Below are 21,529 nucleotides of genomic sequence, written 5' to 3'. Positions count from 1 at the left end.
GATTGGCTGTTGGTGGCTCCACCCACTTTTTAAAACCTAAAAATGCAGTTCCCTAGTGACCCTGGTGTTAATACTGTGAGATTGGCAGCAGGTTGAATTTCCCATTGAAAATCAATAGGTAAAATCTGATTGGCTGTTGTTGGCTCCACCCACTTTTTCTAACTCTGAACTGCAGTTACCAGGTGACTAGCTCTGCAAAGTTTGGAGACATTAGTATTAATATTTAAAGAATTAGTTTAAATTTAAACATATGAAGTCTATAGGTGAAATCTAATTGGTTGTTGTTGGCCCCACCCACTTTTCTAAACTTGGAACATAGTCACCTAGTGACAAACTGTGCAAAGTTTGGGGACCCTGACATTAAACATGTGAGAATGGCAACAGTTAAAATTTTCCCACTGAAAACAATGAAAGAAATGTGATTGGCTTTTGGCGGCCCCGCCCACTTTTTCTAACCTTGAGTACAAAGTCACGCAGTGACTGACTGTGCAAAGTTTGCGAACCCTGGCATCAAACCAATAAAATTCAATAGGTGAAATCTGATTGGCTGTTGGTGGCCCCGCCCACTTTTTCAAAACTAAAACTTTAGTCCTCTAGTGACCAACTGTGAAAAGTTTGGGGACCCTGGAGTTAATACTGTGAGAATGGCAGCAGGTTAAATTTCCCCATTTAGAGTCAATATGTAAACTCTGATTGGCTGTTGATGGCTCTGCCCACTTACAAAAATACAAAAAACCTTAAATGCGAAGTCACCCAGTGTCTGACTATGCAAAGTTTGGGAAGCCTGGCAACAAACCAATAAAAATCAATAGGTAAACTCTGATTGGCTGTTGGTGGCTCTGCCCACTTTTCAAAACTAAAATTGCGGTCCCCTAGTGACCAACTGTGAAAAGTTTGGGGAACCTTGTGTTAATTCTGTGAGAATGGCAGCAGGTTGAATTTCCCCATTGAGAGTCAATAGGTAAACTCTGATTGGCTGTTGGTGGCTCCGCCCACTTACAAAAATACAAAAAACTTTAAATGCGAAGTCACCCAGTGTCTGACTATGCAAAGTTTGGGAAGCCTGGCAACAAACCAATAAAAATCAATAGGTAAACTCTGATTGGCTGTTGGTGGCTCTGCCCACTTTTCAAAACTAAAATTGCGGTCCCCTAGTGACCAACTGTGAAAAGTTTGGGGACCCTGGTGTTAGTACTGTGAGAATGGCAGCAGGTTGGATTTCCCCATTGAAAGTCAATAGGTAAACTTTGATTGGCTGTTGGTGGCTCCGCCCACTTTTTCTTACCTTGAACCACAGTTACCTGGTGCTTAACTCTGCAAAGTTTGGGGATCCCGGTGTTATTACTGTGAGAATGGCAGCAGGTTTGATATCTGCCAAGTCAATAGGTAAAATCTGATTGGCTGTTTACATCTCCGCCCACTTTTGGGCATCCAACAATCATCATATATTCATTCAGGCTGAGCCCATGACTGTGTGATTCAAGTTTGGGGAGTGTAGCCTCAAAGCTGTAAGTTTGGCAGCAGTTTCAATTTCCCCATAAAAGTCAATGGGTACAATATGATTGGCTGCTGTTGGCCCCTCCCACTTTGCGGGTTTAAAAAAAGAAAAAAAAACCTGAATGCGTAGTCACCCAGTGACTGACTGTGCAAAGTTTGGAAAATCTGGCATCAAACCAATAAAAATCAATAGGTGAAATTTGATTGGCTGTTGGTGGCCCCGCCCACTTTTCAAAACTAAAACTGCAGTCCCCTAGTGACCAAGTGTAAAAAGTTTGGGGACCCCGACGTTATTACTGTGAGACTGGCAGCAGGTTGAATTTCCGCCAAATCAATAGGTAAAATCTGATTGGCAGTTCACAGCTCCACCCACTTTTGGGCATCCCATGACTATGTGATTCAAGTTTGGGGAGTGAAGCCTCAAAGCTGTAAGATTGGCAGCAGTTTCAATTTCCCATTAAAGTCAATGATTAAAATTTGATTGGCTGTTGTTGGCCCCTCCCACTTTGGGGTCATCCAACAAATGTTGCTGCTTCATTTGGGGTGACCCCATGATTATGTTATTCAAGTTTGGGTGGTGTAGCTTCAAAGCTGTAAGCGTGGCAGCAGTTTGAAAATCTTCCCTGTCAAAGTCAATGGGAAAATTGGGGGGTTCGGAGCGGCGCCGGATCGCTTAGAAAAGCACAAGCAACCTGCTCCGCTATAGGGCGAAGATGTGTGGGGAGTTTGGGTATTGTACCCCTTAAACTGTAGGAGGAGTAGCGTTTAGAAAATGGGGGGCGCTAAGAAGAAGAAGAAGAAGAAGAAGAAGAAGCGGAAGAATAAGCTAAAGTCGAAGAACAGTATGTTGGGGTTTTCAACCCAACATAATAATTTACAATGACAAATGTGTAATATAAAGCAATTTAAAAAATATAAACTACACCATCACAGTCATGACAGTATCCCTTGAAAGTGATACTAACACCAAAAAGTACTTTTCAAAATATGAATGTACAAAAAACTATAGGTCATGTTGATTATTTGTCACTGATAGGACTGTTTTTGTAAGTAATTGTTACCTGAAGTTCCTAAACCTGACTGTTTTGCCAACCTGACTGTCCCTTCTATAGGTTTTAAAGGAGAAAGGAAGGTAAAAACTAAGTAAGCTTTATCAGAAAGGTCTATGTAAATACAGCCATAAGCACTCACAGAAACTCTGCACTGACTTCTCTGAAAAAAGATTAGTTGTGTTTGTAATTCCTGTGACAGAGACACGCAGCTCTCTGTTCTCTGCTCTTTCCTGCTCCCCCCTCCCTCAAGAATGCTAAGAACTCATTCCCCCCCCCCCCTTAGGAATGTGGATCTGAGCCAAATAGCAGGAAGCTGACTCATACTCTTACTAACTGAGCATGTTCACTTGGTCTGGGTGTCTGTGCAGGAGTGAGGCATTATGGGAACTTTCTTTACACAGCTCAGTGTTTTTTCTTCTTGTTTGGCTTCAGATCTTATGAACAGGTGAAATATGGGGAGATTTAAGGGCACTATTAAAACAACTAAAGGTATGCCTGCAGCTTGAGATTAACTCTTTACTAGCCTTTCCTTCTCCTTTAAAGCTAACAGACTTCTGCTACACAAATATGGCAGCCCCCTTATAGAGGAACATAGGGGATCAGATAGATAATATAAAAGCACCCAGGCAAATACTATTAAGGCAAAATTATAATAGCATGCAACAACAACGTTAAGATAGATGTAAAGAATAAAGTTTTCTGATATCAGTATCGCTTTAAGGTATAATCATATATATCGACTGACTAGATAAGAGCTAACAGCACATTATGCCTTAAAACAGCCTCATATGGGTTGTGCCTCAAAAAAGGGATATAGAAAGTAAACTACCTTTCTGCAGGGGCATGATTCACCCCTCAAATGTTCATGATTAGGATACTAGTGGGGAAAATGAACTTTTAGTATAACGAAAGCAGATATTGTGAAACAATTTGAAATTAGTTTTCATTTTTAAATTTTTTCTGGTTTTTCAATTATTTAACATTTTGTTCAATACCTCTATAGTTGACATACCCTTGGCAGTGTAATATACTCACAGGCTTTGGACATCCCTAAATTAGTTTGCTTAAATATCTTGCTTGTTTTCCAGATTAAGTATAACAGTCCATCATCAAGGGAAATTAAAAAAAAAGTATTTGAAAGAAAATATTTGATGCCTGTGATATCTGTGCAAGCAAGCTGCTATTTATAGTCACGATTCTAAACATTTTATAATATATTTTGTGCCTTTTTTGTACAGGTTATATGTTTTTATTTGCATCTATGCAAATAAAACTTTGCATAATATATTTACACAATATATTCTTTAGATTTATTTAGATTTTTTTTTAGACTTATTTTTTTTAAAGTAAAATTGGTATGGTAGGTAGTATCGGATGAAATTCTATCATTGAATAAATATATTTTAAAACAATTTTACTATAAAAACAATTGTTAAAGGTACCAAATATGGATTCTAAATATGTAAAAAAATCTGCAGGTGCAATTTTCTGTACTATTTCAGGTCTAACATATATGAATTATTGGTTATTGTACTTATTATCTGTGTACAATGCCCCTAGGCCATAGGATTTTTAACCTTTTTGGATTAAAGTTCCCGTCAAAAAAGATTTTTTTCTCACAGTTTCACACATTTTTTGGCAAACGAAATGAGACAGATTTGATCATTACTATTGAGAAGCAACACAAGCATGAAAAATGTACCTGTGGTACAAAATATGGGCTGTGGTTGGTTATTTGGTAGCCCATATGTACAACCCGGATTCCAAAAAAGTTGGGACACTAAACAAATTGTGAATAAAAACTGAACGCAATGATGTGGAGGTGCCAACTTCTAATATTTTATTCAGAATAGAACATAAATCACGGAACAAAAGTTTAAACTGAGAAAATTTACCATTTTAAGGGAAAAATATGTTGATTCAGAATTTCATGGTGTCAACAAAGGCCATTTTCACCACTGTGTGGCATCTCCCCTTCTTCTTACAACACTCAACAGACGTCTGGGGACCGAGGAGACCAGTTTCTCAAGTTTAGCAATAGGAATGCTCTCCCATTCTTGTCTAATACAGGCCTCTAACTGTTCAATCGTCTTGGGCCTTCTTTGTCGCACCTTCCTCTTTATGATGCACCAAATGTTCTCTATAGGTGAAAGATCTGGACTGCAGACTGGCCATTTCAGTACCCGGATCCTTCTCCTACGCAGCCATGATGTTGTGATTGATGCAGAATGTGGTCTGGCATTATCTTTTTGAAAAATGCAGGGTCTTCCCTGAAAGAGATGACATCTGGATGGGAGCATATGTTGTTCTAGAACCTGAATATATTTTTCTGCAGTGATGCTGCCTTTCCAGACATGCAAGCTGCCCATGCCACACGCACTCATGCAACCCCATACCAACAGAGATGCTGGCTTCTGAACTGAGCGTTGATAACAACTTGGGTTGTCCTTGTCCTCTTTGGTCCGGATGACATGGCGTCCCAGATTTCCAAAAAGAACTTTGAATCGTGACTCGTCAGACCACAGAACAGTCTTCCATTTTGCCACACTCCATTTTAAATGATCCCTGGCCCAGTGAAAACGCCTGAGCTTGTGGATCTTGCTTAGAAATGGCTTCTTCTTTGCACTGTAGAGTTTCAGCTGGCAACGGCGGATGGCACAGTGGATTGTGTTCACTTCTTTGCAATTTTTCACTGATATTGCTCCACTATCTTTCTGCGCAACATTGTGGGAAATGGTGATCCTCTACCCATCTTGGCTTCTGAGAGACACTGCCACTCTGAGAAGCTCTTTTTATACCCAATCATGTTGCCAATTGACCTAATTAGTGTTTTTTGGTCGTCCAGCTCTTCGTTATGCTCAAATTTACTTTTTCCAGCCTCTTATTGCTACTTGTCCCAACTTTTTTGGGATTTGTTGACACATGAAATTCTGAATCAACATATTTTTCCCTTAAAATGGTACATTTTCTCAGTTTAAACTTTTGTTCCGTGATTTATGTTCTATTCTGAATAAAATATTAGAAGTTGGCACCTCCACATCATTGCGTTCAGTTTTTATTCACAATTTGTTTAGTGTCCCAACTTTTTTGGAATCCGGTTTGTAGACTGGCAGCCTGCAAAAAAACAGTTTGGCAGAACATCTGGTTTTCTGCAACCAAAACTTGCCTCTAAGCCAGAAATTAAAAAATGGGCACCTTCTTTGAGGCCACTGGGAGCAACATTCAAGAGGTTGGTGAGCAACATGTTGCTCCTGAGCCACTGGTTGGGGATCACTGATTTAGAACAACAAATAGTCATTTCTTTCCACATTTCAACCAAACTGACTTTCAGACTGAGCTCCCCAGCCACTGCTTTGGACCACCCAAGGGAAGACATCCATATAGGTTGGGGTCCACAGGCAAATGTTTTTCTAACATTACTTTATTCTAAGTTATTCTAATTATTTTAATTCTAAAATTAATTTATAAATATACATAATTAAAAACCTTGACCCAGTAAAATGTAATAAAATGCAATAAATGTAAAAGCACAGGAATAAACTATTGCTGTCCTATGGTGTTGTTTTAATCATGGCTATTTTACATAATTTAGGAGTCTTGTGGAATCTCTCCTCTTGTGATGCCCTTAAAATGCCAATCATACAAGATGCCCTTGCAGTGTTGACAAATGCAGTGATTATTCCTCATTCCGGGTGGGAAAATTCAATACTTCAGGACGACCGCAAAGTACAATTACATTCATCACAGGTGCTGCGTAATGCCACTGGGTGCCTACGGTAAGAGATACATTTTCTTATTTTTCATTAAAATATAAATATATTTTTTTATCTCAGCTAAGGCAATAACTAGCCTAGCCTAAAGAAGTAACCGTGAATTAAATTGTTAGATGTTAAAAAAGTAGCATTTAAAAAACTTGCACAATTATAGGATGGTAATGTCATGGTTAATGTTTAATTTGTGCATATCTGTTTACTCAAATGCAAGTATTGTACTTCAAGGCTGAAGGCTGTGCACAATTTAGTATGGTATAGATTGGCCAGTTCTAAGCAACTTCAAATGGTGTTTATTATTTATTTTTTATAGTTTTTGAATTATTTCTTTCTTCTAACTCCTTCACTGACCCTAGCAGTCAAAAAAACTATTGCTTTTTAAGGCTGCAATGATATTGTTACTTATTATTATTATCAGGCCCTCTTCTGTTCATATTCCTGTTTCTTAATAAAACCACTTTCTAGTTGATAAGGTAATTTGGACCCTGGCAATCAGATAACTGCTGAAATACCAAAATGGAGAGTTGCTGATCAAAAAGTGAAATAATTAAAAAACTTAAATAGAAAATGAAGACCATCTGCAAATAGAATACTTTTTAAATTATGCTAAAAGTTAACTCAAAGGTAAACAGCCTTTTTAAGTTCTTTTGATCAGAATTATGTCTCACCACCTGAATGTGGCAGTTCTATTATGGCAAAACCAGCTTTATGATACTGACATAAAATATGTTACATTTAATCAAATCTAAGTTCACCATGTTACCATGTGAATCCTGACCCTGACCTTTCCTCTGTGTACACACAACATTATCGTGAACAGCACAAGCAAACTGCAAGAAAGAATTTAAATTTGTTTTCCCTGAATGTACTATTCCATTATTCTCATTAATATTTTAACTTGGGGTGTATAGCTGCAGGAAAGTTTAGTTATTGCTTGTACTAGAGCTGTTGACCTCCGTCAGTCTGTAATTAACAATCATTCTGCCACCCTGTCAAAAATAATGATACATTAAGCCAACTCTTTATATTACAGAGCTGTATCATCTGGCAGTTACTAAAGATGGCAATATAATAAATTATTTAAAAAAAAATCATTATGTATTGCTCAAAGCTGTTCATATATGCAGGACAAACTGCAGGAGAATTAAGAGCTACTTCTCATTTAAGGGCATGCCAGCAGACACAAATAAATTCAAAATCAAAATACCAATGGAATTAAAATTTCAGTGAAGTATGTATTTGCTTAATATATATCTTAATGATGATAATGTTGGTATATTCACAGCGATGTCATTTTACAACAGGAATGCTGACACTAAATAAAAATAAATATGCACAGTATAAAAATATAAAAACAAATGTAGCAAAGATTGAGTGGCACATGTTTAAGAGACATATAGGGTAATTTACAAAGGCCAAAGATGCAGGTACTAGAGCATGAAGGGGTGAAAGTCATATCATTTAGGAGCAAATTCACAAAGTACTCATGCCAGATTGATTAGATAGACTTTTGAAGGAATTAATTTATTTTTCTGAAGCAGAATCTGACAGGCATTCCTAATTACTGTACCTCAGAAGGAAAAAGACCTTCTTCTAACTCCAGAATAGTAGTTTGTCCAATCCAAATAAATGTTTTTCTCCTTAAAGGACAATAACTGAACGAGAAATGGTGCACACTCCTTAATCCACTAAAACTTGTCTTTATTGTAGAGCTCAAAAAAAGTCCTGACTTGTTTTGTATTAAAAAAATACGTAATCATAGGCACAAATTTCAAACAAGCACAAACGCTGCTTTCAATAGCAGTTACATTTACAAATAACATTTAAAGCACTAAAAATTTTCAGTAAATTCACATTGGAAAGTTGCTCGGAATTATGTTTTCTTTTGTTAGACAAAAAAATCTTTTTGGTGTTAAAATGTCCTTTAAGTTTCAATATTTTTTTTTCTGTATAGGTGTATAGTGATCACCTTTGATATCACATTTGAAACATATTGTTTATATTGTATATGTAGATTTTATTTAAGTTGGAGCTCCCAATCACTGACCAAGGAACAGAGTGAGCATACTTAGATTTAGGTTAATGTGAAGGAAGAAGTGTAAAAGGGATAATTCTCCCTTTTGCTGTCCATTTTTAGAAACTACCAAATAATTCTGAGATGCACTTAATTGGACATGTATACCATATATTTTCCTACAATGTATATAAGTTGGGTATTTCTCCTCCACCCAAACCACCATTTGTATCACATATATCCCCTCCGTTTGCAAGCATCATTACATTTTCCTAAAACATATAGCAACTTTCACCCAGTGGCCTTTTCCCCTCACACACAGCTTCAGTGACATTTACAGTACATCTGTAAACAGCACATGTGCGCTGTAAATGCAATGAAGAATGCAGGCTTACACAGGCAAAACTTACTGGAGGAGGATGGGTTTGGTAACCTAAGTTGAGAAAAACTGGGCTCAGTTCAGTTCAGTAAGCCACGAGCCAAAGTCAATTCCTATGGGTAGGGACCAAGTGGGTTGCAGGAGTGGCAGGTATTTAAAGACTGTTGACTAATTAAATTTTTTTGTGGGGGTTTACATGCCCTTTTAGGTTGCTATATTAGTTTAGGAACTGCGAGTTTAACCCTTTCCCTGCCAACGACGTATGGCGTACGTTGTTGCAGAGAAAGGCTTCATCTGCCTAGGCGTACGCTGTACGTCGTTTGGCAGATAAAGATTCTCTCTGCAGAAGCGGCATGCGCCGCTTCTGCAGAGAGTGTTTAGTGATGACAGCCCCCTGGGCAACGAGCCAGGGGGGCTGTCATGTCGGCCCTGCGACGTGATCGTCACAGGGCCCCCCCAAGCAGCAGATGAGATCGCATTGCATCTGCTGCTTGCTGCCACTCCTTGGTTCCTGTTTCCGCCCCCCACCTCCCCCCTACTCACCGGGACTGCAGCAGGACGGCCAGCCATGCAATCTGGATCTTCTGGACAGGTAAGTGTGTTTTTATTTGTTGTATTTACACACTTACACTCACTTACACACATTTATACCTATATACAGCACACAATTTAGCACTTTTTTTAGTTTTTTTTTGTTTTTTTTTCCATTTTGCACACTAATATACACTTATATACACTCATATACACACTTACATACTGTCACGCTACTTTTACATATGTACACACGTGTATACACAAACTTTTTTTTTGTATAATTTTTTTTCCATTTTACTGCTTGTTTTTAGTTTATTTTCCTTAAAAACTGTTTATTTTGACAGCGTGACTATTGGATCAGATATTCTGACCACTAATTACACTGTTGACTTATTTTGTTGTTTTGCTGATTTGCACAATTTTTGTGGTTTTATTGCATTTTTATACCAGTATTAGTATTCCTGATCTGTTTTTAGCATAGCTTTGCCAGGTGTAACTTTGGTGTACGAAAATAACTTTACCTATTTTGAATTCATCAGAATGTGTACTTTCCAAAAATATATGGTTTTCTGGGGGTCTCTGTATAGTTAGGGGGTGTTACAGCACACAATATAGATAAATGCGGCAAACTTCAACATTTTTAGGCGATTTTCTGAAATGTCATAAAAACCACTAACTTTAGGAAAGCTTTGTAGATTGGTACTTTGGTGTAGAAAGGACTCTTTACCTATGTTGGATTTGTCAGAATGTGTAGTTTCCAAAAATATATGGTTTTCTGGATTTTTCTGTATAGTTTGAGGGTGTTACAGCACATAATACACTGACAGGGGGCTCTGTATGCAAAAGCTGGGTTTGCAGGCGAGAAATCCATATGCGCTATTTTCATTTAGGGGTCAGTACATACCACAGACTTTGGTATATCTATGCATATTGGGCATCAAACTGTTCAGTAGACCTTAGGTGTTCCTATTTGGGGTGATTTGCCTTTGTACGCAAGAAATTGTGTGAGATAAATGCGGCAAACTTCAACATTTTTAGGCGATTTTCTGAAATATCATACAAATCGGCAAACTTAGGAAAGCTTTGCGGCTTGGTACTTTGGAATAGAATGACATGGCTACCCATTTTAGATTTGGGGGAATGTGTACTTTCCAAAAATATATGGCTTTCTGGGGTGAGCATACTTTTTTGTAACATTATCCCACATAAAGGATGTAAATGTGTTGATTTTTTTAAATGACACATCATATGGGGGTATGCTCCCATTGGGGCCCCTACATGCCACATATTTAGGTAAACCTATACATATTGTGCATCAAACTGTTCAGTGGACCCCTGGCATTCAAATTCAGGGTGTTGTATCTTGGTACCTAATGCTATGTGGGAGATAAGATGGAAACTTTGAGAGGATTTTTGGAAATGTCATCAAAATTTCTAACTTTAGAAATGCTTTGCGGCTCGGTACTTTGGAGTAGAAAGACATGGGTACCCATTTTAGATTCAGGGGAATGTGTACTTTCCAAAAATATATGACTTTCTGGGGTGAGTATACTTTTTACTAGCTTTACCCCACATATAATGATGTAAATGTGTTGATTTTGCAGGAGCTGAAATGACAGAAATGATAAATCATATGGGGGTATGTTCACATTGGGGCCCCTACATGCCACATACTTAGGTAAACCTATACATATTGGCCATCAAACTGTTTAGTGGACCCCTGGAGTTCAAATTTAGGGTGTTTTATCTTGGTACCTCATGCTATGTGGGAGATAAGGTGCTGGAAACTGGAAGCTTTGAAGGGATTTTTGGAAATTTCATCAAAATTGCCAGCTTTAGGAAAGCTTTGCAGCTTGGTACTTTGGAGTAGATAGACATGGGTACCCATTTTGAATTCAGGGGAATGTGTACTTTCCAAAAATATATAACTTTCTGGGGTGAGTGTACTTTTTACTAGCTTTATCCCACATATAATTATGTAAATGTGTTGATTTTGCAGGAGCTGAAATGACAGAAATGATTGATCATATGGGGTATGTTCACATTGGGGCCCCTACATGCCACATACTTAGGTAAACCTATACATATTGGGCATCAAACTGTTCAGTGGACCCCTGGCGTTCATATTTAGGGTGTTTTATTTGGTTACTTTATGACCTGTAGGAGATAAGATATTATAGACTGGAAGCTTTGAAGCGATTTTTTAAAAACTTCACAAATTTTAATAAAAACCTATCATTTTAGGAAAGCATTATGACTTGATAGTTTGGAGTAGACAGACAGTTGTGCCAATTCTGGATTCCCCAGAATCTGTTCTTTCCAGAAATATGTAATTTTCTGGGATAAACATTCTGTTAGTGGAAGTGTTGGCCTTGAAATCTAAAGTATGCAGCTTTGTGAAGCAGTGCTTTGGAAATTTGGTAGTGTACTGCTGGGAGTTTTTGACCTATACAAGTGAGAAATCTCCATAAAACTATATATATTTGGTATTGGCACGTTCAGGAGACATGGGACTTTCCAAATCAGTTATATTTTTGTCTTTATCTTGTTACGGAATTGGAATTACACCAAAATTCTACCATATTTTGAAAGCTTAGTGTGTCCAAAACGGCTGCAGTGAAAGGGTTAATAGGTATGCTCTAAATAAATAAACAAGGCACAACTAAAGAATGGGTTCTATTTTAAGCTTTAATTAACTTTGAACTAGACAGGTGAATAATGGTATATCTAAGTGTGAAAAAAAATTCTTTAAATGTATCTTTATAAACATAAGTTGTGTCAAATCAGGACACAGCCTGTAAAGTGCAAAAAAAAAAAAAGGCTGAAATCTGCCATTTTGTTGCACTTTGAGGGCTGCTTCCTGCATTGTGTAACGTGTCTCAAGCCTAGACTGCAAAAAATTTACAGCTCCCCTCACAGTGCTGACTGTTGCGCTGTATTGGACAGGGGGAGGCATGTAGGTATAACCACTCCAGCCCCCTACCTGTCCCATTCCTTGCACTTCATTCAGAAATTGAAGGTAGGGAGCAGCAGGAGGCGCAGCCCACATTGGCGCCCTGTCCTTACTTGCATAGTACTTACCTCCATATGCTGCTCTCTACACTTCTGCACTTACTCAATGATATGTAAATGATCCCTCTAATTTTTTGTTTGTTATTTTTATGTTCTGTGTCTGCACAATGTTCTCCATATATATCTATCTATATAAATATTTCTCCTTCAGTAGCTTTTCATTTTTATTCACTGCAGATATGGACAACAAAGATAAACCTACTTTTGAACATGTAAACATACCATTCGCTAAGGCATTGAGTATTGTTTCCTTTACAGTTGTTATCCAGTAGGAATATGTTTTATTTATAAAGCAGAAATAAAAGTATAACAGCATGTTCCTAAATATGCTATTAAATTGTATCTGTCTCTTAATTTTGCTTACTACTTAGTGCTTGAAAACACTTGAAAACAAGCTGCTTATTTACCAAATTTGCAGTGTTAATATATGTCACCAAATATTAACATATTTCTCAAGGCACCTTGTTACTAGAAATTGGCTCCATTACCTTCGATATGTGCTTGTAGAAGAAATACCTAGTGAGAAGCATGAGAGGATTAACTGATTAATTAGTGTCTATAAATCTCTTTAATGGTGCTGTCTAGGCTTTAATGAAAGCATCATTGCCTTTAGTGAGTTTTCTTTGTTATTGACCTTGTTTCTCTTGCACTGATAATCAGGGAATAATTCTTAAAAGCCAAAGTTTGAAAAAGAAATATTATTATTATATTATCTGCTCCCTGTGTTGCTGTGGTCATTTATAAACTATAATAAAATATATACATATGCTCCTAGAATACATTTTTAAAGTCATACCAAATCAAGCAGTCACAAAGGCACATGGTAGAATAACTGGCAGTTTGCCTACCACATTTAAGAGCTAGAAAATGTTCTTAACTGTGCTCTATGATTTTTAGTTTTAAATTCAATTTCATTCTTCAGTGTTTGGTATTTGCTGTAAAGATAAATAAAGATAAGGCTTTTTAACACAGCATCAGAATGCGGGGTGTTTCAAATATGGAATCTTTCAGTTTGCCTTCCCAGTGCCAGATTGCCTCTGCAAAAAACAATTGCCCTGTTACTTGTCTGGTTTACTAAACTTATATTATATTATGCTGGTTGCCCCAGCTTTAACATGTTTTGACTTGCTGCCCTCTCCCATTCTTTTTTACCATTAAGTGAAACTATGAAAATTGTATTTCCTCTTCCCAAGGGCTTTAGCAGTCCCTTCACTATAGGTAACACTTCTAACTTCTAACTGTGGGTAATCTGGAAGCACCCGAGGAGTGGAAGACTTAGCACATACTCAAAGGGGTCTGTTACTGGTAAAGCCCTTGATAAGGGGCTGATCAGAAAAATGTCTTGACTATGGTAGTTGATTTGTTAGTCTCTGGATGATGCAGCCCAAGACAGCTGTTACTTCTGGGTTGATGATTTGCCATAGCTATGTGTATTTCCTTCCACGGCACTTGGATTCCTCATCAGTTACCCATGAAATTGATGCAGGGATCCATCTAATTTATTTTAACACAAAATTGAGTCTAATGGGGCACTAGAAGGGTCATTTTAAATAGCGATTAAGTATTTATTATGTATTAGGTATCATATTGTTTGTTTAAGGTCAATGCCAACCACCACAAAGTGATTGGCACCTCATGCCAGATTTTTTTTTTATCTGGTGCGAGGTACAAACTGTAGACAGACCAGGGAAAGTGCTTGCTGAAGAAGCACTAAGGGCCATGCTCAGGCTGCTTACCACCTACACCACTTTTAGTCACAAAGACAAGAGTATTTTTACAGTAAACTTTTCTACATGTAGATGTCATAACTACATTTTGGCTGAAAATTCTTTGTCAGGCATGGATTTGCAGTGAATTTCTGTGTTTCGCCATCGGCGGATTGTTTCGCGAAACGGGTGTGAAAATTTGCTGTGAAAAAATTTGTCGATTTGACAATTTTTTGACGCATGCAATTTTTTTTTACTTTTTTCAACTAATGGAGCATCCAAAAAAATCTGAAAACCTCTAATACCACAAAGCCAAGAAAGATCTTCCAATTGGAAACAGGACTGCTGCCCATTGACAAATGGCTTTTAGATGGCTTATCTTTATTTTGTGGCAGTTTTAAAGCAAGGCATGGATTTGCAGCAAAATTCTGTATTTCACCATTGGCGAATTGTTTCACGAAACCTTTGCCAAATTTCACAGAGAAAAACTTGTGGGCGTGTCAAAAAAACGTGTGGTACCAGCATTTCACAAATTTTTTTTTTTTTGCAGTTTTGTGAATTTTGCAGTGAAGTAAAACAGGACAGATTCACTCAGCTCTATTTTATCCAGCTAACTAAAGCAAAAATAGATAATGTAATGATTCCTGTCCCGTTGGAGAAATCCTTCTCCAAAATCAATATATCAAGTACAACAGATCTCTCTAGATACAGTAGGACCACTGCAGTAGATAGGTCAGCCTGTCTGTGGACTAATATTAAAACAGCTAATCACTGTGATGGAAGAATTACAGAAAACATATGAATCAGGATGTCTGCTGTAGGTAATATGAATCTCATTTGAAGGCACAAATGTGACCTTTTCTTATTTACATCATTTCATTTGGTAAATAAAATCATTTCCCTTTGCAAGACATGCTAGAAATGTCTAGCAACTGGGAAAAGATGATTATTCCCTTGTTTCTGCAGTATTGCATTTGTTTTCAGACTATTAGATTATTATATTACAGCTTTTATAGGAAGTAATGTAGATTACAAACTGCAGAGAAAGATAAAGGAACAAACTTTTATGACATTTTTGTGTCATAATTAATTTGTAAATTGCAGTTATATTGTAACAAAATCTTAATGGAATTTTGGTTACATTTTGGCTGCATTACCTTAATTACCTTAATTAATGCATAAAATTCCAGGTTTTTTTAGAAAAGTGATAAAATCCATTCATTGGTTTTACTAGACACTAAGGGGGAGATTTATTAAGAGACGAACGCTCCAAGCGTATTTTTGCCAATTTTTTCGGCTTTGCGCGACTTTTTCGTACACTTGCGCAAAAAATTCGGAAAGGTTCTGCCGCTGTTTACAATCGTTCAGTACGAAAATTTCGTGACTTTTGGATCGCCAATACGATATTATCATGACTAATACGATTTTTTTTTGTAAGCATTTTCGTGATATTTGCAATCTTCAGAAATTATAGTATCCAATCCGAATTTTTTCCATTCGGGATTCGAACTCTTGTTTTAATGAATCGGCCCCTAAGTCTGCACCTAAACATCTTAGACCCATTTTCTTGTTTGGAATGAAACGGCATCCTTTGCTTTGTCTATCCATACATCACAATGCGGTATTTTCATTGTGGAAGCTGCATCACCAGTGATAAAAATTCAGTGACAGAATCCTGCATAGGCAACATGTCTCCATTTGAAAGTTCATTGGATTCCTTCTTCTGGAAGTGTTGGTTAGATTTATATTTTTGGTTGCTTTATATATGTTTCATAACCAACCGAATGTTTTCATTACAATTACTTGTAGTGAAATTTGTAACTGTAGTCAGTGGGGATCTTTGTACCCATAGCAAAGGGGCTCAATCACCATACAAAAAAGCAAGCTGTAGCTGGATTTGGGACAATAAAGTTTTGCAACTGACTAAAAACAGGTCTCTTGGGGGAACTGAGATTTGCAGCGTAAAGAGCAATTTGACCTTCATTAGAAAAACTGTGATAACACATAAAACGACCCCAAAACCCCCAGAAATGTGTTCAAACTTTAAATAACCTGCAAAATTTAATAAAATGGAAGTGGTATTTAGGGGGAGTGGTCACAAAAACATTTTAGCACGCTACGCGCAGCATTTATTTTGGTCCCTCTTTCCATTTTTGGAGGTATGGCAATGGTATATTTTATGTAAGTCATTTTTGTATAATCTTTTTGTGCATGTGCACTGTTCACCTTTTTGTATAAAATATATTAAATATAAAATATAATAAGTTTTACCTTGTTGCGCTTAAAAAACCATAGCCTGAACTGACTGTATTTTAGCTTTATGCGCTGGTTTACCCCTTTTTATGGTAATTCACCATTTGTCTTCTGACAGAAACAGTAATGTAATGTAATTTAACCCATTTACTGCTAAAGTGCTTGGTGAATTAGTGTAAACTAACCCTTTAACTGCCGTGAGACAGAAGGGCTCATTTACATCCACAAATGCAGTGAACAAAGTGTAATTTTGAATACAAGCTTAATAGCTCCATGGTTCCCCTGTGTCAATAGACACAGCAGAGATTGATTCAGAACAGACGGCAGAAAGGTCTGAGAGGTGTCAAGGACAATTATACGGAAGTGCAAAGGGTGCATTTTGATACAAGTACCTTTAATAAATGGGTTTTAACATGCAATTCACTGGGGAGTAAAGTGCGGGAGCACTGCTGTGCTGGCGGTCATAAATTACCCTTAGATTAGTAAAACTATTGAAGAACGAATCTGTCCCATTTTGCCTCGGCAAAAAATTTGCGAAAATACGTTTGTCGTGACTGACCGTGACTTTTTTGGGGCGTCAAATTTTCACAGAAGTTACTCAAAACAATTCCCCGATGCCGAAATGCAGAAATTTGCTGCAAATCCTGGGCCTGTCGAAAAAAGTTGCTCATCACTAATTAAAACCACTTTCATTAGAGGTACTTACTCATTGCACATCCCTATAGTTGCCTTTGGTACTGTTCCATCCAATCGCCTCAATTAATTTGTGGTGAAACAATAGGGCGCACACATCAAATGTAAAGTGAACACCAGAAATGATGCCAGGCAGACTTAGTAAATATTTGGTGCAATAGCGACTGATTTGTGACTAAGTATATGAGAAGTCCTGCAATTGCGGTAGGAGCAGTGCAGTTGAACAAGCGACCGCAATGACTGGGCAAAATATATTGCACTGTGGGAAAAAGAATGACGATTGCACTCAAAATTGGACTTTGCTCACTGCACTTGTAGATGTATGTGAGCTTTGTAGTGTTTAAGCCCTTATAGACACACCCAACATCATGTGCTTACAAATTGCCACTTATGTGACAATATGATTAATAATTTATGATCCGACTGAAGTTTATAAAATATATCAAATTTATATTGGGAAAGAAGATTTTTAAGGATATCCTTTTGGTAAAGCGCTCCAAACTTTTATTCCTAAAATAATGCAATACTAAACCAAACAAATTACAGCTGGCCATGCACTTCAAAATTAATTTGTTTTGGGAGCAGTTGTTGACCTTACTGCACATCATACTGGAGGCCTATGGGGACCAACTGGCGTGCTGATGTCCTCACCTAAAAGGATTACCTAATCTGCCCAACAAATATCTGGAATGTTTTAATTCAGATAATAGTCAGGCATCACGTTGAGAAGCCCCCATGCAGACTCAGTTCTGTAGTGGCAGAAAGTGGTTGGTCAGCATGAAAACAGTGCTATTATTTTGAGGACTGACTTTGCAAAACCTTTTAAAATACACTTTTATCTTTAAAAGAAAAATGAATCACAATTTTCAAAGTGCAGAGTTATCTTGCTATCCCCTTTCAATATCAATACATTGTAAAAGGCAATATATTACATTTTACCCTAAAGCACATTCATAGAGAATTCTAAATTAGCATTCTTTATTGTATTGTAAATAACTGCTGTCTTAGATATTTTGCTCAATTAAACTGGCAGATGTAAGATTGTATGCCTCTAGCACACAAATTTATATATAAAGAAAACTGTATTTGAATTTGAATGAACTCTACTACATTTTAATTTATTTTCTTAAATGTATTGGAATTGAAGGGAATGTAATTCATAAATGTGAAACTGCTCTATTATACAATACCATGATTAAAAAACACAACAGACCTTAAGAAAAAAAAATCTGTTTTTAAAACCTAAAATATGCTTATGCAAAAAAAGCCCAGTTAATGTGGTAATTAACTCTTTTATTCAGAAGGTTAAGAAAAAACTCCCATCTCCTGTATACTTTATTGTAGTATCTCTTTTCTACAGATTTTTACGAGTTATTTTCCATATCAGTTTATAATATTTACTGTATGCTAATTTTGTAGAATAATTCAACTGTATTGAACATTTTTGTTAATTCCAGCTTTTTTTTTTATATTATTCCTTATTTATTTTGACATGATACTGGCATGTGTTCAAATCAGAAGACTGATAGGCCATAAAAATACTGAACAGGCATGACTAGAAAACAAAGGTTTATGAAGTTATTGATAAATAGGCTGCTGGATGGCACAAAAAAGGAGTTTTGGCAAAATTCCATAAAATGTAACATTTCTTGGGGTTATTAGTAGCTATTTTTTTCTACACTTGAACACCAAAGCATGCATTTTCACACTGATATCCGCTCTGTATAGCTGCACTCAGGCCAACACCCTGTCTGCGTTATACACAAGAGTGAATCAGAGTGCATACTCTTCTTTCTGCCTGCATACAAAATGTAATTTGGAGAAAAGCAAACATCAACATGCTGAATTGCTAAGAAAAAGAGAACATTTTGAACCTGCCTTAGCCTTGTCTCTAGAGTATATTCCAAAAAGGAATCTATTTTGAAGGAGAGGTGATAAAAAACTAAGCAACATTTCTTAACAAAGAAATATTGTAATTGATTGTTAAATTGATTGTTCCATGGGAAAATGTTATTTTATAGTTTATCACAAGAAACATTATGGACAAAAATCAATTTGAGGAGAAAAAACTTTCTTCCTAGTTGAGGTCCACTTTTTCCCCATCGACTTCAATAGAATTTTCATGTGATAAACAGTAAGATAAATTTTTTTAATTGAACTGCATTTGGTCGTGTTGGAAAATCTGGAATAAAATTTGGAAGTAAGTCTTTCTCATCAAATGGAATCTGCCCATTTGTACAGTATGAACTGTAGGTTTCCTTTTTATCTTGGTCTTAATATCTGCATAACCCCTATAACAATACACTCTAGATACAGCTATTAAAACTGAATTTTAGTCTGATAAATTGTAATACATTTTGTTCCTTGGCTAAAATTATGTGAATTTCCCATAATGTGACTTGAATTCTGTACAATATTTATTTAATAAATAATTATCATCTATAATGATACAATAGTAATTTTTTCTTGTTAAATTTTAAACAGCTCATCTAGAATCTTGCAAGCAAATTACTAGTATTACACATGGAAATATGTCATGGTAAAATCTGATAAATATTTAACTGCAATAAAATGTTTATCCATTATGTAAATGTGGCATCAAAGAGAAGAAACAAATGTGTAAATCCTTTTGCAGATTTGCATGCATCTTCTTCTGAATTGGAAGACTTTCTTCTGGCAAAATAAATGTTTAAATAAACTAAAGTATTGAAACATCAATTCAAAGAGGTTCTTTGAATGTGCAAGTATATTTTAATGGTTTGTTTTTGTTTGATATAGGATTCATATTTTTACTTGCTCTGCAATGGTTCAGTGTAATAGTTCAATGCAATTTGATTTTTTTATTGTCTTTTTTTAATTAATATGACAGAGCATTTGCTCTTTGTCCTTGCAGCTGCTTGCTGGCATTGCTTTCTAACACCAAGTTTAGAATCCACAAGTACCCCTAGGTCCTTCTCCATCAGGGACTTGACTAATACAGTCCAATGAAGGCTCTAAGTGTCTTAAATATTTTTACATCCCAGGTGCACAACCTTTCATTTGTCAACACAGAATTTCATCTGCCACTTAGACACCAAGCAAGTTTGTCTGGTTCAAGCTGCAAGGATGCCACATCCTGAATGGAATTAATTGGCCAGCATAGTTTTGCATTATTTGCAAACACTGATACATTAATTATAGTGCACACCCCAAGCCATTCATAATTAAATTAATTAAAAGTGGACCCAACTAAGAACCCTAGTCCAAGTAGAGAATATACAATTGAAGACCATCCTTTCAACACAATCCTTAGCCAGTTTCCTATCCAAATGCAAACAATATTATCTAGATCAACAGACCTTGGTTAAAAAAGCAGTTATTTATGTGGCACTGTATCAAAAGCTTTGACAAAATCCAAATTGATCTACTGCAACTACATCTACTGCAACCCCTCTGTTCAAGTTCCTACTTACTTCATTATTAAAGCAATTCAATTTTTTCTGATCACATAGCCATGCTTATTACTACTCATAATTCTCCAGAATATAATCTTGACTGTAATTCTTTAACAAACTTTTAAATAACTTGCCTGCCACAGATATCAAACTTATGGGCCTAAAAATGGTAGGCTGAGATCATAATCATAGTCACATAGTTACATAGAGTTGAAAATAGACCAGAGTCCATCAAGTTCAACCCTTCCAAGTAAACCCAGCACACACAACCCACACCTACAAATCTATACTATCACATACATAAACTATATATACAACCACTAATACTAAATGTAGATATTAGTATCACAATAGCCCTTTTAAATATTGTAATTACAATATCTTTCCTTTAATCCACAAGTACCATACCTTATAAAAGTCTGTCAACAGGCCCCGGTACCTTGTTCATTTTAAGCAAACAATTAAGTAACATATCTTGTGTCAGCCTCTGACTTGACTGAGTTGAGCCATCTGTGCTCCTATCGAGTTTTGAATCTTTAACTCCTCAGTTGAATACACTAAAGAAAAGGATTGATTAAGCTCATTTGTGTTTTCTGAATATTTTATAACCAAATTATTTCCATTATTTAATGAAGCCACAATCTCTTTTTAATATTAAGATACTTAAAATTCTTGGGGGAGGGGCAAGTCTGTAAATTCTTTGCCTTTTTGATTGCTGTTTTATTAATTTGGAGGTTGAGAAAAAAATGTGATTGCTTGAAAAAAGTGACAAAATGCTTGTTTACACTTTTGTGGGTTTAAGAAAAAATATGGCAGAATATTCACAGTTGCATATTTCTGCATGGAAATAAAATAAATAAGTGAGAATAACATTGTTTCATTCATTTCAATGAGGTTGAACATCTCAAATGTTTAAATAAACTATGAAATAAATAATTAAAGTTGTTAGAGACAATTACCATTGACTTCTACAGAAACTCGTCAGCTTTTACTTTTTTTTCTGAAGACTTTCCTATTTTTTGTTTAATAAATCGCATTTATTCAAGGTTTAGAAATACTTGCATGTATAGACATTTGCATGATTCGCAAGTCAACCAGATTTGGCAAATCTGCCCCATGTTCTAG

At 36.3% G+C, this 21,529-nt stretch overlaps 1 protein-coding gene across 12 annotated transcripts in view; it reads left to right on the top strand.

Moving 5' to 3' along the window:
* The window catches only part of ctnnd2 (catenin delta 2), a 494,372-nt gene that overhangs the window by 398,142 nt on the left and 74,701 nt on the right, over positions 1-21,529 (top strand). For all 12 annotated transcript variants that reach the window (XM_031903685.1, XM_031903679.1, XM_031903678.1 and 9 more), the window contains one exon: positions 6,142-6,325. In XM_031903685.1, coding sequence (XP_031759545.1) covers positions 6,142-6,325 — 184 coding nt within the window. The remainder of the gene's footprint in view (positions 1-6,141; positions 6,326-21,529) is intronic.

This window comes from Xenopus tropicalis, chromosome 6 (assembly GCF_000004195.4).
Source record: "Xenopus tropicalis strain Nigerian chromosome 6, UCB_Xtro_10.0, whole genome shotgun sequence".
NCBI classification, from domain to species: Eukaryota; Metazoa; Chordata; class Amphibia; order Anura; family Pipidae; genus Xenopus; species Xenopus tropicalis.
This window is presented reverse-complemented; position numbering and strand designations above follow the sequence as displayed.